The 17,865-nt window shown below is 29.8% G+C and overlaps 2 protein-coding genes across 3 annotated transcripts; both read left to right on the forward strand.

Annotated features, from left to right (window-relative positions):
- Positions 1-1,681: 1,681 nt before the first annotated feature.
- On the forward strand, positions 1,682-2,935 carry LOC125870398 (non-functional pseudokinase ZED1-like). The gene has a single exon (XM_049550825.1). It carries the CDS (start codon positions 1,700-1,702, stop codon positions 2,768-2,770), a length of 1,071 nt encoding a protein of 356 aa, XP_049406782.1. The 5' UTR covers positions 1,682-1,699; the 3' UTR covers positions 2,771-2,935.
- A 5,332-nt stretch (positions 2,936-8,267) lies between these two features.
- LOC125870381 (uncharacterized) lies at positions 8,268-15,816 on the forward strand. 2 transcript variants are annotated; one of them, XM_049550800.1, is made up of 16 exons: positions 8,268-8,748; positions 9,866-9,967; positions 10,112-10,178; positions 10,300-10,481; positions 10,594-10,854; positions 11,576-11,659; positions 11,746-11,793; positions 11,898-11,962; positions 12,543-12,591; positions 12,839-13,115; positions 13,311-13,432; positions 13,963-14,043; positions 14,124-14,198; positions 14,458-14,645; positions 14,754-14,904; positions 15,276-15,816. In XM_049550800.1, the coding sequence occupies exons 1-16, from the start codon at positions 8,356-8,358 to the stop codon at positions 15,471-15,473; spliced, it is 2,343 nt and encodes a 780-aa protein (XP_049406757.1). In that variant the 5' UTR covers positions 8,268-8,355; the 3' UTR covers positions 15,474-15,816. The 2 variants fall into 2 exon arrangements, with proteins under 2 accessions (XP_049406757.1, XP_049406758.1); XM_049550801.1 differs by lacking the exon at positions 8,268-8,748 and having other exon boundaries at positions 10,054-10,178.
- Positions 15,817-17,865: the final 2,049 nt, after the last annotated feature.

Consider the following 17,865-nt stretch of genomic DNA (forward strand, 5'->3'; position numbering starts at 1 on the left):
CCCCCCCCCCCCCCCCCCTCTCTTTTAATCGTGATATCATGTAGGTGAGTATAAAAAGACAAAAATACCCTTGATTGAAGCAGACATGTCAATAAAGACGCGTTTACTTCTAGCCGCATATACTAAGTAGTATAGATGTGTATGATAAGATAAAACTACTCTTGATTGAAGCAGACATGTCAATGAAGACACATATACTAACTAGTAATGCTTATAATAACATTAGGGGAGGGGTGAGGCAGGAAAGAGGATATATTACTCACTATAACATAGTTACTTATATTAATTCATAATATTGTGGATTTTCATTAGAATAAGATAATAAACATATAGTTTATAACATTTCTGAACAATCATGTATTTTAACTCCATTTAAAGAAAGTCCATCTAAATTAGCCAACCAAATACATGTGTGTGTATGAAAAGGTCCATGTTTTATACATCTCTTTCTATTATTAAATACATCAAAAATATTCTGCTTTGGAGGCCACCAAAAATGACAAAAGAAAAGAGTTCTAAAGAATATTTGTTCTTCAAATTCAAAGTCGAAACTTTGATCATACGATAGATCATGATATCCAAGATCATCGTCTTTGGATTGACAATGAATCCTTAATGGAACAGAACTATTTTTCAGATTATTAATAATCGAGACCAAATACGACTTCTCACGAAGTTTCGCTCCTATGGAATGAAAAGGTAAGAAGAGCATAAGGAAGATCATAACATTGATTAATTGATAGTTTGTTTTTTGATAACACATTTTTACTATGTGTCTAGGAAATAAGAAGTTGGACTATATATATATATATACATTCTTGAAACTATACAAGTAATAAATATATATAAGTTACAGAAATTATAATAAATCAAGTCAGATTATAAAAGTCAATTAGACTAATTCCATTAATAATCATTAATCTCTTTTTTCTAATTCCACTCACAAGTTAGCTAAGGAAAAGATAAGAGTTATGATCTGGTGAAATACTTGATTGTTGGTTACTCGGTGTAATCAAATCTTAATTTATCTTGATTTTTAAAGTTATAGTTATTTTTTGATATATATATATATAAGCATATCATTTAATTTAGCCTAAGTTGATATCTATGTCATTCAACTTTGAGTATCCAAATAAGCATTTAAACTTGTATAAAGATAAAGAGTAATCTAGTGAATAACTCCATACCGCCATTAAATGGATTTTTTTAACAATCTCTCTATAACAATCTTTGACATTTCACCATAACAATTAAGTTTGCATCTGAGTCAATTTTCATGTTTTGTTTTATTATACGTTCTCTTTATAATAACATAATATTTCACTGTTCCAATAAAAGAAAATCAGAACTAATTATGTTGAGATGTTTGAATGTATAGTTCTTTTTGCTTATTAAATTCTAAATATATTAAATATGTATGTTATTAATTTTTTTTGAAATAAATATAAAAATTGAATCGAAATTAGTGAATTCTATGGAACCGATACCATACTATACAGTATACACCATTAAAACGCGTCATTTAGCAAGTGGAATATTTGAGTCAATGTGAACATGCAAACCATCAATAATTCAATCTAAACTTTCACACGTTATAATCTTTGACCAAATTCTCTTTTTTATATATTAAAAAATAATAATTTCAATATCCATCAATTTATCACAAATTTTTATTAAAATCTTCATTCTCTTCATCTCCATGAATATTAATCTAGGCAAAAAACTTCCTTCTTTTCTTCAAAAAAATGAAAACAAAAAAGAAGAAAAAGAAAAATATCAAAATTACCTCACAAATGGAAGTTCATTACTAGAAGAACAACTTTCATTTTGCAAAAATGGCCACCATAAAGTCCCCCTAAGAAGTTTCACTGCAGAAGAAATCATCAATTCAACAAATGGATTTCAAGAAAATGTTGGCCATTACTTATACAAAGGTAATTTCAATGAAAAAAAAGTTCTAGTAAAAAAATACGATAGAAAAAAGAACATGAAACGTCAGCACGATCATGTCATACGTGACATAGTAATATCTAGCGAAATGAGTTACCATAAAAATGTCCTTAAAATTATAGGATATTGTTTAGAGTTTGAAAGGGTAGCTTTAATTTATGAATATTCACAATTTGATTATCTTTTCAATTGTATTCAATTTTTGACATGGGAAAAAAGAATGAAAATTGCTATAGATATTGCAAGTGTGATTCTATATCTTCATATTGAATTTCCAAGACCAATTATTCATAGGAATTTAACTTCACATAATGTGATTTTGGACCAAAATGGGGTTGTAAAATTGTATAATTTTGAATGTTGTATACCACTTCCAATTGGTAAAGTACAAGTTCAAGATGACTTAATAGGGACAATTGGTTATTTAGATCCTGAGTATGTGTGGTCGAGTAAAGTTACATTAAAATCAGATGTTTTTAGTTTTGGCTTATTTTTACTTGTGTTGTTGAGTGGGAGAGAAATTAAGGTAAATCATGAGGGAAAATATTATAGTGAAGATTATGGTTTGATTTCTTTGGAGAATTATGCAAAAATATGTGTTAAAAATAATAAATTGAAGGATAATTTTATTGATTCCAAGATTTTGCAAGATGAACAAAAGAAGTTGAAGGGATTTTTGAATTTGGCTTTGAGATGTGCTCAAAAAATTGGAGAAAATAGGCCAAATATGATTGATGTTGCTAAAGAGCTTCAAAGAATCAAGAAGGGTGAGATGCAAGAATTATTACCTACAATGGAATGTCTAATTGATTGGAATTGAAATATTTGAAACATAGATTTTGTTTTAAGTTCTATGTGAAGTTAATATTAATTCATAACATATGTGATAAACATTGTGATTTTTTTTATATATCATAAATGTAATATCTTATATGTACCCCTTGTAACTTGTTCTCTTATTCTCATGAAATAAAAGCAATAATTAGTACTCTGTTTGATCAAGCTAGCGAAATTAGTTTATTTTGAGTATTTCTTATTAAAAATGTTTCTTTTTTAGGAAATTAGTAGTTTGTGTTTGGTTAAATCATTTCATAAATACTTTTATTAGTAATCTGTGTTTGGCCAATGTTTTTAAAAAATATTTTAAGTGTTACTTAATCCTAAAATAATTTTTTTATTTTTACTTTTCACTTTTGACATATCAAGAAAAGACAAAAAAAAATTCATGTTTTATCTTCAACATTAAATACTTATTCTTCAAATCATTTTTCAAGAGCTAATACTAAACATCATTTAATAGGGGATAGTTTGGTAAAATCTTATACCAATAATTATTTTTTTAATGAATATGCCACGCCAAACAGTGAAAAGTAAAAATGAACCGAGGGAGTATATTTTTAGACATGAAATACTAGAAGCATTAATTTTGGGGAGAAATCGTTTTTCAAGCTTCTGGTTAAAAGTCAACTTCTATTAGCCAAAAATATTTTTTTCTACACCAAAAGTCTGGTTAAATATCTTCATTCTCTATAATATTTTTAAAAAAAACATAAATGCTTTTAACATTTAAAAACATGATTAGACAAATTATAGATAAAGTTTTTTTTAAAAAAATTTTGTCAATACAATTGCTTCTGACCTTTTTATATAACAATAATCTTCTATAACAGTTACTTTTTTAGAATCATTTTTTTATATTATGTTATAGCGATACATATTCTTTATAACAATATTTTTTTATGACAATTAAAAGGCATTCAAACAAATGATATTGTTATAAAAATATGGGCCGATTTTTTAAGTATACAACTTAACAATTGTATTTACACCAACATAGCAATACTTTTTTTTTTCAATTATATAGCAATATTTTTTTTCAAAAGTAGAATTTAATTTTTTTTTAAAAATTCCAAATTAGCCACGCTTATCCCGATTTCCATAAATTTCTCCAATAATTTTACCTTCCTTAAATTATTCAAATATGTTAAAAAAATAAATCGGAACAATAAAATAAATAATAAAAAGAAAAAGAAAAATCGGAAATTAAAGCATGACAACCCACAATTTATTTTTTAATTCCTTAATTTCCTCCCCCTCTTTTATTTACCTTCCATAAATATCTCCAATATAGTTATTGCTTCTCTCTCATAATTCTAATCAAAATCAGACTTTATACCTTCACTATTCTGAAAGTGTGTTCAATGGATTTTTTTCAGCACGACGGGAGATGGAATGAAACTGGTATTCACCATAATAATTGCTTCGATTATGGTTGTTTTAAAGTATATTTATTGATTTTATTGATTTTTTTTATAAATATATATATATTGTTATAGCTTTATTGATTGGTATTTTTTGGATGGAATTTGTAAAACATAAACTATATTGTTCTCAATTGCTTTGCACCATACGTAGGTACTCGCCTATAGTTAAATTATTGGTTAATTAGTGGTTTATATATTGGTGTAGTCCATATATATTTTGAATGCATATGTTTTTTAGTTAGTGGCGTATATACACCAAAATATTATGGTGTATTTTTGTTGAATTTTTATGTTATTTATCGGGTTATTCTACTAGGCACTATTATTTATTTTGTATCTACCAAAAACAAAACACCAACAAATATAAAATAAGATTTTATAAAGTTTTGTTATATGATAGTGGTTAGTTTGTTTATTGGTATTGTTTGGTTAGTTTGTAGTTCAAATGATGATATATATATCAATTTGAAGTGTACACAAATTTTTAATCCTAATATACACCATAATAATTGTAAATACTAAAATTTATACCAATTCTGCATAGCATTTAAACCAGTAATTAATTTTAGCATTCTTTATCATAAATTATACCACTATAATACACAAATATAAGTTGGATTGTTTTGAAGTATTTTATCGGTTTTATTGATTAAACGTTTTTATAAACATATATTGCTATAGCTTTAGTGATTGGTGTTTTTTGGATGGGATCTTAAATATGGAGTGTAACAAGTATGTATTAGTTTTTTAATTATTATTTTTTTAGTTTGATTGCTAAAATATATAGTTCTTTTTTTTTTTTTTATTGTTTTAAGTTTTTTTTTGTTGTTTTTCTTGCTTGATTTTTTGTGTAAATAGATATGTTAACTATGAAAAATATTGCTTGAATGAATGCTTTGTATATTGTTTGACACACAAATTTGAATTAATTTGATTATATAAAATGATTGAAAATTTTTGGGTTAAATTATGGTGTATATCTTGGTCTAGTTTATGTATTTCGTACTATAGTGCACTATACACCAAAATTTAATCATAATGTACAATATTGATCAAGATAGCAATGTCAAACTATCATGTGCACTTTTTTTTTAATTAAGTTGAAAATTGTAATTTCTTGGTTAGTTTGTGGTGTATATATTGGTGTACATCATATATTATATATTAAATTGAACTGTACACCAAAACATCACCATATTATACACCAAAACGTTACCATACTGTACACCAAAGCGTCACCATATTATATATCATTTCTAATTAATTTGTAATTTAAAAAATTATAAATAAGTGGTTGTATTATGATGTTATACATTCTTGTAGGTTAGTATGTGTCTAACTATTTATCGAAATGTATCGCAGGAATGTATGTGGATTTCAAGATTGAAGGAGTGATATATGACACAAACACCAAAAAGACGTTTACCAAATAGATACAATATTTTGTAATTAATTTTATTTTTTTATGAATGGAATTTTTACTAATACTAGTGATTTTTTCATATATATATTGGTATAATTATTTATTAATTCGATGATAAATATTGATAGATAGTTGATAATATTATGGTGTAAGGCAACATATAGTTGAAATATATAACAAATATTAATGTTATAATCATGAATTTTTACTTCATGTGCAATTTAATTATTTGTTGGTGTAAGTTATTCATTGTGATTAAAAATAATTGTACACCAAACTTAATCTACAATGTACATTATTTAATATACTTTTTTAAAAAAAGTTAAAACTATTGAACGGTGCTATGGTTTATAATAGGAATAAAATTTGATTATATTTTGGTATAAGTTATTTATTATAATTACAAAAAAATGGTCAACGATATAATACAAATTCTATACCATTTAATATACTCACCCCCCACCCCACCCCTTTTTAACTAACATATATAAAATTGAAGAGAGAAGTAAAAAAAGATCTTCCCATAATAGTTGAAATGAAATTAAAGAGAGAGAAAATAAATTCAATAGTAATTGTATGAAATTAATGAGAAACGTGTTTAAGGATAGAAATCATATTAATTAGATGATACATTTTTACTCCCTAAAAATTAGTGTCAAAATCTAAAAAGATAATTAGAAAAAACGTAATTGAAGAGAGAGAGAGAAAATTAGCATCAAATTCTAAAAAGATAATTAAAAAAAAAAACGTAATTGAAGAGAGAGAGAGAAAAAATTAGCATCAAAATCTAAAACAGATAATTTAAGAAAAATGTAATTGAAGAGAGAGAAAAATATTTTTTACCATAGTAATTGTATCAAGTAAAAAAGAGAAAAAAAAAATTTAAGTAAAAGAAATGTATGCAATTATAATTGTGTTGATAATCTAAATGGTAAAAGTAATAAATAATGAGTTCCATAAAATAAGCCACTAAGGCACAAAAATAGGTATAAACACGTGTGAAGATATATATATTTAATAAGCTGTCATATGTATAATTAAAATGTTATTGTTATAAACAAAAAGAGTTTGAAACTGTTTAGGAGAGAGAATATTTGATAAATATTAATATCCTAATTATACTCCATATAAAAGGCACAAAATATTAATAGTATGAGAGAGAAAAATCTGTAAAACAAAATTAAATTAAATACAAAAATTAAATGTTTGTTATGTATGTAATTTAAAAACTTAGTTTGTAATTAAATATAAATATATTGATATTTTGTTAATAAAAGTCTTAAGGAGTATATTTTTGTAATTTTCACTAAAAATATTTAATTATATTACCGAACAAAGATGATCAAAGACTACAAATATTATCACCAATCATAGTATTTGGTCAAAGCCCATGATGGTGGATTAACCTTATAGGCTAAGTAGAACCCATCTGATTTTACCAACCAATAACATGTATCAGTTTGATCACCTTTTGCTTGTTTAATACATGTAATTGAATCATCAAATACATTAAAAGTTTTTTGTTTTCCATCCCACTCAAAATCACAATAAAAAAGAGTAGATCTAATAAAATTCTCATGAAATTTGAAACTCCAATTTTGTCCCGGAAGAAGTTCATGATTTCCAAGATCATCATCTTTAGATTGACAGTGAAAATTCAATTTTGCACTTGGATTCTCCGGGAGAGCACTAGCAATATACACATGATATGTTCTTTGTGAGAGACTTGTAACTTTATGGAGAGTGAATGAAAATAAAAACACGAAAAGTAAAATTTTCTTCATAGAGAAACTTATTTCAAAATGTATTTGAAATTTTATTTTATTTTCAATTAGAGAAGTTGAAGTTTTAACTTATATATACTTGGAGGTTGGGAAGTTGGAAGTAATTACATCTTGACCAGATTTGTAAATTCAAAATAAATTTAATGTTTTTACCCCTTTTGATGAAAGAACAAAAACAAATTTGTTTGTAATGAAGTTTATAACTTTATATTCAACAAATTTGTAGGCATTATTTAGGGAAATGAAGAATTAAATTAGAATTTATCAAAATCAATGTTATGAGCTTTCAAAATAAAATGAAATTTTCACAAAAGTTCAAGTGAAAACATCTAAGCAATTCAATTCGTCTTTAATATATCAGTTGAACACTCTAATTTACAGAACAATTATCTAAATACTTACAAATATATACATCATATCAACATCAAATATCCACACAATATAATGTAGACGAGTTAAATCTTTAGTTGCTAGTTAAGATTAAATTATCGTCTATCAAATAATTACATTATTTTCTTACGTCACCAAATCCCAAAGAGAAAAGTGATGTTTTATAATCACTTACAAATTAAATTAAACGAAGTATAATACTTTTTTTTACATCTCTCATATGTTAAAAATAAAGACATAATATATAGATATGTTATTTAATTTGATTTTAGCGGACATCTATGTCCTTTAATTTTCAGTATATATAAGTAGACACGTAAGTTATATAAAATTTAACAACTAAACACATGTGTTCTGTATAATATAATACACGTAAAAGCTCCGTAAGATGTCGATAGGCCGTGAATTGACACGTAGACCGCCAACTAGGATACATATGTCTAAAATACCCTCATATTTCTCTTCTTCTTCCCCAAAACAGCTTAAACCCTAAAAAAAAAAAACCTCAAAATCTAGCATTTTTTCTAACACATTTCTCAGCAAAATGGGGAAAAAGCAGCAAAAAAAGGTCCAAAATCAAGAAGAGTTGCTGAAAACATTGGGAGATTTCACAAGCAAAGAGAATTGGGACAGTTTCTTCACTATCAGAGGTTCAGATGATGCTTTTGAATGGTACGCAGAGTGGTCTCAGCTCAAAGAACCACTTCTCTCTAATCTCACCATTCCATCATCAAACGACGCCGTTTCTGCAAAAGAACTGCAAATTCTTGTTCCGGGTTGTGGCAATTCGAAGCTCTCTGAGTATCTTTATGATGAGGGGTTTTGTAATATTACTAATGTTGATTTCTCTAAAGTTGTTATTTCGGATATGTTGAGAAGAAATATTCGGTCTAGACCTGCTATGAAATGGCGCGTCATGGACATGACGAATATGCAGGTAGATAGTTATGTTACATTGGAAATGGTTAAGAGGTAGCTCAATAGAATAGGTGGTCTAAATCGAAAATATCTTGTTATAATTGTTGTTGTAGAACATGGTCGGTGAGGATTCATACAGTTTTATTGCAACTGAGGCATAATTGTTATGAGTTTATATTGAGTAACATGTTCAGTGAGGATTCAAATAGCCGATCCTGAGACTGAGGCGTTATTGTTATTGTTTGTTATTTTGGTACATTCTAAGATGTTTGATGTCTTTTGGTAATGTTATTTGATAGCTTTCACAAATTAAAACATTGAGTTTTTTATTTTGAATTTGGATGGTAAGTTTTCTTTATAGAACTAGATAGGCTGCTTTGAAGTTTTGGAACTTTTGAGTTTGCAAATGCAGTTTTTGAGCTTTGTTAGAAGGTTTATTTGAGTTAAATATTGAAAAAGGTTACCTTTTTTAAAAAATATTGGAACTCAGGTTTTCAATTTACAAAAACTGAAAAAGCTCCAAAACTAGTTTTGAATTAACAGTCAAATGGTGCCACATAAATGGGATATAGAAAGTATAGTTTTTAATACAATATAATGTATATCATGCATTTTCTGCTGTCAAGAGGTTAAAATTTGTCATTTTTAAAAAAACAGGTAATAGTAAATTAGTAATGTATTATAACATGAAGTGTAAATCTGTCACTAAGATGGTACCAGGAGAAAAGATGTTATCTTTAAGCAGTAGATGAAAGAAAAAGGTACCATTTAGTGACAAATTTTAGCTTTCCCGTAAATGTCGGTGGGGCAGAAATTTAAGCATTTGATGGGACAAAAATTGCGATGATAAAATGGTGTAACTGCCAAGTTTAGGATGAAGATACATTTTCAAGACCGGATGAATGTTCCCACTTATCAAAAGAAACCAATAAAAAAGAATTGAAAAAAAAGAACAGTAGTGCTCTGTTTGGCTTTGGGGACATAAATAACCTGCGATGTCCTGTTTCTGGTGCAATGTTGCTTACTTGTTGGCTGTTTGTCAAGGATGCTTCTTAATTTGCAAGATGTTTCTCATGTTTAATAGTTTTTTATTTTTGGACTATATTCTCCTCTAAACTATTTTTGTTATGATTTAGTTTGCAAAGGAGAGCTTTGGTGCCGTTCTCGACAAGGGAGGATTGGATGCTTTAATGGAGCCTGAGCTTGGATCAAAGTTAGGAACTCAGTATTTGTCTGAGGTGTTCTAAAAATAAAACTTGATTCTCATTTTTAATCATTACACTCATTTGATGTATGCTCTCAAAATATTATCGTTTTTTATTAGGCAAATGATCAAGTCCGCTGTGTTCTGACTCATGCCTAAATGCCCTGAAACTGACCAGGTTAAAAGATTGCTAAAAGTCGGGGGGAGATTTATTTGCCTCACTTTGGCAGAGTCTCATGTATTAGGTAATCAAAATCTCTCCTGGCATATTTATGCATTTTGACTCCTTATGATTCAACCTATACCCGTTACTGTTATACATTGTTCAAGAATGATCATTCCATTGCTTAATCCTTCTCTTGTAAGGTTTACTCTTCCCGAAGTTTCGGTATGGGTGGAAGATGGGGATTCATCCCATTGCTCTGAAGCCATCTGACAGGTCAAGCCTACAGACTTTTATGGTGGTAGCCGAGAAAGAAAATTCTCCTGCTTTGTGCCCAATATCGTCAACTGTTGATCAGTCGTCCTTTGGTGGTCTAAAGAACCAGGTAAAGGCTTTCATCCCATTATGATATTTTCAATTGCTGGCTCACTAAGAATGCTTATACATACACGTGAATCGTGATGAGATCTTGGGATGCTATTCTTTCTACTTTACAGGTTCATGGACTCTTTCAAGCACTTGAAGATGAAAATAAAATACGTGCAGATTATTCCAGTGGTTCTGATATAACATATGCACTAGAAGACTTGAAAATCGGAGTTGAGGGAAATCTGGCAGAGCTTTGTCCAAGTCGTAGAGTTCAGCTTAGTTTAGGTGAACCTGGGGTTTCCCTTTTCTGTTACAGAGCTGTGCTTCTCGATGCCCAAAAGGACTTTGGACCTTTTGCATATCAATGTGCTGTGTTTCTTGTACCAAAGGTTTGTTTCCTCCACTTTCATCAAATTGCTTGTTAAATTATTATATTTTTCCAGTGTTTAAGCTGACCCCTCTTTGGGAATTCTCTTTTTCTTCTGGTAACTGGTGTTTCATCTACGAAGAAAAGATTAAGACTCCCTTTAGATTCAACGTCAATAACCTTATTTAAAATGGTTCCATTTTTAATGAGTCAGAAATTGGTACTATCAACTATGAACACTGTTGGATAAAGAGATGGAACAGATATTACTTTTTGGATTTTCGTCTATTTAATTTTCTGACAAGTACAACATTGAGTCATTGAGAGCCTCTCTGTAGATGGATGATGATATTTCCGGTATGGGAAGATGACATAATTTTGTGTTGTTTTATAATATTCCCAGTTTGGCCTATGGATTTGTATGTTATAATTTGTATTTCAGTAAGTAAATTGTTACCCTCTTTTTGTCTGTTTATGAACAGTTTCATGTTGTAGGTAATTTTCATTTCTTACTAATCATGTCCTTGTTGTTTGCCTAACATAGTTGTTTGCGCCGCCAATAGTGTGGGAAAGTCGTGTTAAATGGAAATTAAAAAAAAGTCATGTTAATTGGAAATGAAAAAAGAAAATTTGGACTGTCGACCTAAGTTGATGTAATGTTTTGTGTCTCTATGTCCTTAGATCATAGTTCATTAGTCTTTTTTTTGAGGCGTATAAGAATTTAACTGATATTTAGATTTCAGACTCGAGCTCATGAGTGGCTGTTCTCTTCAGAAGAAGGACAATGGGCAGTTGTAGAAAGTTCTAAGGCTGCTCGTTTAATAATGGTACTCATTCATTAAAATGCACTTGTTTTACTATTTTGTTATCTTTGTAAAACTCTGATGGAGTGGATTGTCAATTGTGTTCTTAGATTTTGTTGGATTCTAGCCATTCAGACGCCAATATGGATGACATTCAGGTGACTTTTGCTAGATTTTGTTGATATATTGTGTTGTGTCATCAGTTGATGAAAATAGTGGTTTCCTATCAACTTAGTTGCATATTCCTTTTTTTTTAATCCAGAAAGATCTCTCTCCTCTGATAATGCAATTGGCGCCGGGAGATTTTGACGATGAAGCTCAGATACCGTAAGTTTACTTCTTATAATTTACCTTTAGCTTTAGCCATCTACCTTAATTGATATAGAATAGGTTATCAATTTTAAGGGAAGTTCTTGAATTTAACTTGTGGATAGTTCCTTTATTATATGGCTACCCAAATATAAAGAGCTGAATGGGTAGAAAGTGGTCTATTGTCTGATCAATCAATTCAACTGGTTCCTATTGTCTGATCGATTAATTCAACTTGTTCCTAGTGTAGTTTGCACTCCCAAAACTCTTAATATATAGTCAATTCTTTCAAGCTGTAAATGTACGTCTTTAGTGTCTCCATCATAATGTCCAACACTGTTTTAGATCCCCCTTTTTTTAATTTTATAAATGGTGGTCAATGGGTCAGCTGGAACGCTCCCTCGATTATTTCACTGTGTACCAGTTACCCCCCACCAGCACTGTTATCAAGTAATATGCAATGCTGTTTTAGTGCTTCTCAAATGGTCTGAATAATAACTTTGCCTATATAGCAATAAGTTCAATACTCATATAGCAACAAATATGTGTTTCTAATATTGGGAAGTTTAGTTACAGTAAGTTTTTGTACTTCTCTCAGTTTTATGGCCGCAAGTGATGGAATCAAACAGCGAAAGATTGTTCAAGAGGTCAGTGAAAATTCTTTAAATCAATTATCATTACGTAATAGCATTCGTATGATTGTTCTTATTGCCCACCCATTTCTTTATCCGTCATTTTACTCTCTTTTTTCTTGAGAATAAGTTGAATAGCTATGGTTTTGAATCTATCTTAATTGGTGCAAAACATGTTATATTGTTTAAATGGTTTTGCCTTAATAAAAAGTTTTTCACCTTAATTTCTAACCTATTTTACGTATTACATTGTCTTTTGTAGATCACATCTCCCTTGACTGGTCCAATAATTGTAGATGATGTGATCTATGAGAAAGTTGATGACAATATTAGCCGTCTCTTTGCATCTGAGGATGTGATATTTCGTCGCCTTACTTTCCAAAGAACGGAGAGTTTAGTTCAATCTGAGGCTGTGCTATCAAAAGAAGGATCACCGAAGTCTTTAGCTGATATTAATCAGAAGATAGGCCAGTCATCTTCAAAATCCAAGAAAAAAGGAAATCAGAAAAAATCTGGGTCTAATGTCTCGTCTTCTGATGGTAGCTTTACGATCCTTCATACTCTTAAGCCCTCTTTTTTTCATTAAACCTTGCCCTAATTCTAATTTATATGATATGTTTCTAATAGTGGAAAGGAGAAGTGAAGCCATTTGAATGTACTTATGACATTTATTTGAAGACGTCAATTCTAACTTTGAGTCAGTACGATGTGCAATTAAATTAATTCTTTTGCAGGATTTAGCAACGATTTGAAAGTTGACCACAGTTATTTGGCCAGTTCATATCATACTGGAATCATCTCTGGTTTTACATTGATATCTTCTCATTTGGATGGTTTGGCATCTACGGGAGGCACGGTAAGAAGTCAACTAGTATCTTTTTTTCTAAAAAGAAGACTTGCATATACGAATTTTGTCATTTATATTAACCAAAACATCTCTAACACATTGTGTAAAAACAACTCGACTTAGGTTAAGCAACACTCTATCATACTAGAGTACAGAGTACTAATTAACTGGTTGCTGATGAAACATAACATAAACAACATAAGAAATCAGAACCACACTAACCTAAATGGCCGCCGAGCAAATTTATTGTGCTAAGACTGCACATCCTACCGTTTTCCATTGTCATTATTGCAAAGGGAAGTTATAATAAAGAACCATAAGAAGTACCGTAATAGAGTTCTAAATTCTTTCCTTAACACACAAAAATGCATAGTCATCCACCCACCCACCCACATATTTATCCATATCGAGAAGAACACAACATCTATGAACTAGAATATGGCTTCAGTAATTTTATACTAACTTAGGTGAAGCTTCTAGTCCATCTTGGGAAGTACAGGTGATGCTTTAGCTAAAACTGCAATTGTCGCTTTTTTCAGGTGAGATCAGTAGTAATTGGTCTTGGAGCAGGATTGCTTCCCATGTTTCTACGTAAGCACCTGAGTTTTGCAGAGATCGAGGTAAATTATGGCTACCTAAATGTGCAACCTTTAAATTATTATTCTTACCTTGCCAAACTGGCTCATAATGATATTCACAGGTGTTGGAGTTAGATCCTGTGGTTGTAGATCTTGCTAGAGACTATTTTGAGTTTAGAGATGATGAACGGTTAAAGGTAATTTACATTCTCCACTCCACGTTTCAATCGATGTTTGACTTTTCTTGGTGGCTACTTCTTATAAATAAAAAATACAAGGTGAGTAAAATAGCTTATTTAGAGGTTTAATAATGAAAGCTGTGATTTAAAGAAAGCAATATGTTACATTGGTTCACCTTTTTTTCTCTTATCATAAATAATAGAAGAAGCGTAACTCAGAAATCAGATGCTTGTAAAACCTTATAACTGTCATCTTTTAATGTCTTTGGTGTTTCAGGTACATGTGACTGATGGTTTAAAGTATGTCAAGGATGCAGCTCATGCAGTTACCAATGGTTATGAAAATAATGTTTCTGAGGCAAAGGTCCCTTCTTCCAATGGTAATTCCATCCTGTCTAGTGCACCACTTAAAAGCACAGAAAAAATCGACATGCTCATTGTTGATGTGGATTCTTCAGACTCGAGGTAAATGGGTCTATTCACTATGTGTTTCTTCTTTACATATATCTTTCTTTTTTCGCTATATCACCATATTCAGTAGCTAATTGTTGATACTTTTTCTCTGGTTCGCAGTTCTGGTTTAAGTTGTCCTGCTGCGGACTTTGTTGAAGAGTCTTTCCTTATGGCAGCAAAAAATTCTCTTTCTGATCAAGGACTATTCGTCATAAATTTGGTTTCGAGGTCGCAAGCCATCAAGGATTCTATCTACTCCAAATTGAAGTCGGTGAGAATTAAACTCTTCCTGACACAAGTTTGCGAATTACATAGTAGCTTTTTGTCCTCCAAGGAATGTGTTAATTTGCTTGCCTATCCGGTAATTATGTTTCTATGACACCAAAAATGTTGCCACACCTTGTCAGATCCTCCAAAAATATTAGTGTTACTTTTGGAGGATATCTGGCATATGCATCAGTCTGACATTTTTGAAGAGTCCGAGCAACATAGCCTGAAAATCTGCTGCCCAACATCCATATATTGGTGTTTCCTATTTGATAACAGATCATCCATAATGCACTAGTCGCGCCAATTAGATAAAATTAGCTTAAGCGCAGCTTTAGATGTTTTATCTGAATCACGTTATGTGTTATTCTCCAGGTATTTCCTCACCTCTTCCACCTTCAGCTGGACGAAGATGTCAATGACGTTATTTTCGCTCTCAAGACGGAGACATGTATCACGGAAGATAAATTTCATGAGGCTTCTCAACAACTCACAAGATTATTAAACCTAGAAAACTCCCCATGGGGCCAAAATATAACAGAAGCCACTAGCAAGATCAAAAGGTTGAGATGATTTACACACTGATGAATGCTATCAAATACTGCAGTCTAGGGGCAAAGCTAGAAGCCGATGTACGAGTTCAGCTGGAACTAGAACCCATAAAGTTCAAATCCTGGCTCCGCCTCTATCCATGCCCTGCTGAGGCTGCCAATAGAGCGATGCACTTCTTCTTTTTAAGTACCTCTACGTTGAACCACGGATTATCCCCGTGCGAGTTTGATATTTACATGCCTTGAGATTTATAAGATATAGTATTGAAATTGCTATGTACATTGGATAAATTTGATATGTTTGTCAAAGTTATGTAATGTGTTTATATGTATCTTGTTATCTAATTTTCTTCTACTCAAGCTTTAAAACATTGAAGGATCATTAGATGAAAAGAGAGTGAAATGTTTTTTTCACAATACAAGAATTGAAGTTATTTTAAACGTAGCAAATCCACTTTCTAAGTAATCTTAGTATGCGTAATATCACTAGTTATATGATGTAGGTTGTAAACTTGGTATTAACTGATATTCATCTCCTCTAATTTGGGATGTGTATAAAGAGGCACTTAAATATGTATAGAATTGAATAAATAAATATATCATATATTTGTTCTATGTGACAAAAATATATTTAGATGTGCATTATCAATCAGATATACATTCAGATTTAGATGTCTTAATATATAGTAATGAAAACAATAAATGAGGCCTTAGTTTAATTCCTTTTTAGCCTCTACAAAAGAATGGAAATAAAAAATACAACAGTAGATATAGTGTTCCATATTCTTCATATTAATTAATTTGTAATAATGACATGATTTAAATCTGATTTTCATCAAGAGTTTTCCTATTATAGATAATTATATCTCTATTACTTCAATCGCCTTAAATTCAATTATTATAAAAAGATAAGTGAAGTGACTATTTTTTTATTCACTAAACAAAAAATAAATTCTTCATCAATGGAAAATTTAAGTTTATCTTTTCATTGTTCCATTGCTTACATTTTTGGTATGTATACCTACAATTGCTATTTTCTTCTAATAATTGAGTGTATTCCGTTTCAATAGAATTTAGTAATTTTGATCCCGATCTTATACATGCCTAATTGTGTTATGATGTGTAATATATTATATACTATGCTAAATAATACTTATCGTGTTTCATTTTACAGCTATTTTCGTAACGACTGAGGTTCTCTCAACAAATACTCAAACTGTATGTCCTTATGAAGTTATTAATTTTCCTTGTACTGAAATAGAATTACCAGGTTGTCAATCACGTTGCCAGATGGAGTTTGGAGAAAATTATATTACTGCATATTGTGTGTTAAAAAAATTAGGAATTGCAGCTACTTGTGTTTGCTTCTACAAGAGTGACAAACTATGTCCACCACCAAATATTTATTAGAAATTAATTAATTACATACTTTGTTATGGAAATGTATGTAATACGATTATTGTATGGATGAGAAATTGGTTTTGTTAGGTTTATTATTTGTATGCTCTTTGATATGCGTTGTCTGAGTCAGGAGTCTTTCAGAAACATATGTGTATATATTTAATCTTTTTCAGGGTATATTAGTGTAATAGATCGATTATATGGATGATAAACTGGTTTTGTTATGTGTATTGTTTGTATGTTCTTTGATTTGTGTTATCTGAGTTGGAAGTCTTTCAGAAATAAATTTGTGTATATTTTACTTTTTTCAGGGTATGTTAGTGTAGTATTATTATATGAATGAGAAATTGGTTTTGTTATGTCTATAGATTGTATAGTTTTTGACATGTGTTATCTGAGTTGGTGTCTTTCAGAAACAATCGTTTTACTTTCAAGAATTAAGGGTAAAATCTATGTACACTTTACTTTTTTTCAAATCTCATATGAGAAAATTACATTGAGTATATATATTGTTATTGTAGATTATATGGATGTGTGTTGTTATCGTAGATTATATGGATGAGAAATTGGTTTTGTTATGTCTATTATTTGTATGTTCTTAAATATGTGTTATTTGAGTTGGGGGTTTTCGAAAGCAATTTCTAAAATAATGTGATTCACATATAACTGTGTGCTGATTCATCTGAGTTCATCAAGCAATAACATGTGTTATCAGTGTTAATATTAAAAGTGAAAAATGCTTACTTATTTTTTTCTTTTTCCCTATGTATTAATTTCTATTTAAGCATATATAATTAAAATTTAAAATATAAAAAAAGTCTAACTTCTCTTTTAAGTCAATTTTCCAAAAACAAAAGGGGCAAGAAAAAGAAGACTAACACATAATTATGGATAAGTCAATCTCACCCTTATTCAAATTGTAAGTAAAAATACTTAAAACATTTATTATTATTAGACTCCCTCTTAAATTAGAAAAAAAATTTTCTCCGTTCCAAATTAGTTGTCATGTTTTG

Source organism: Solanum stenotomum, chromosome 7 (genome assembly GCF_019186545.1).
Source record: "Solanum stenotomum isolate F172 chromosome 7, ASM1918654v1, whole genome shotgun sequence".
NCBI lineage: Eukaryota > Viridiplantae > Streptophyta > Magnoliopsida > Solanales > Solanaceae > Solanum > Solanum stenotomum.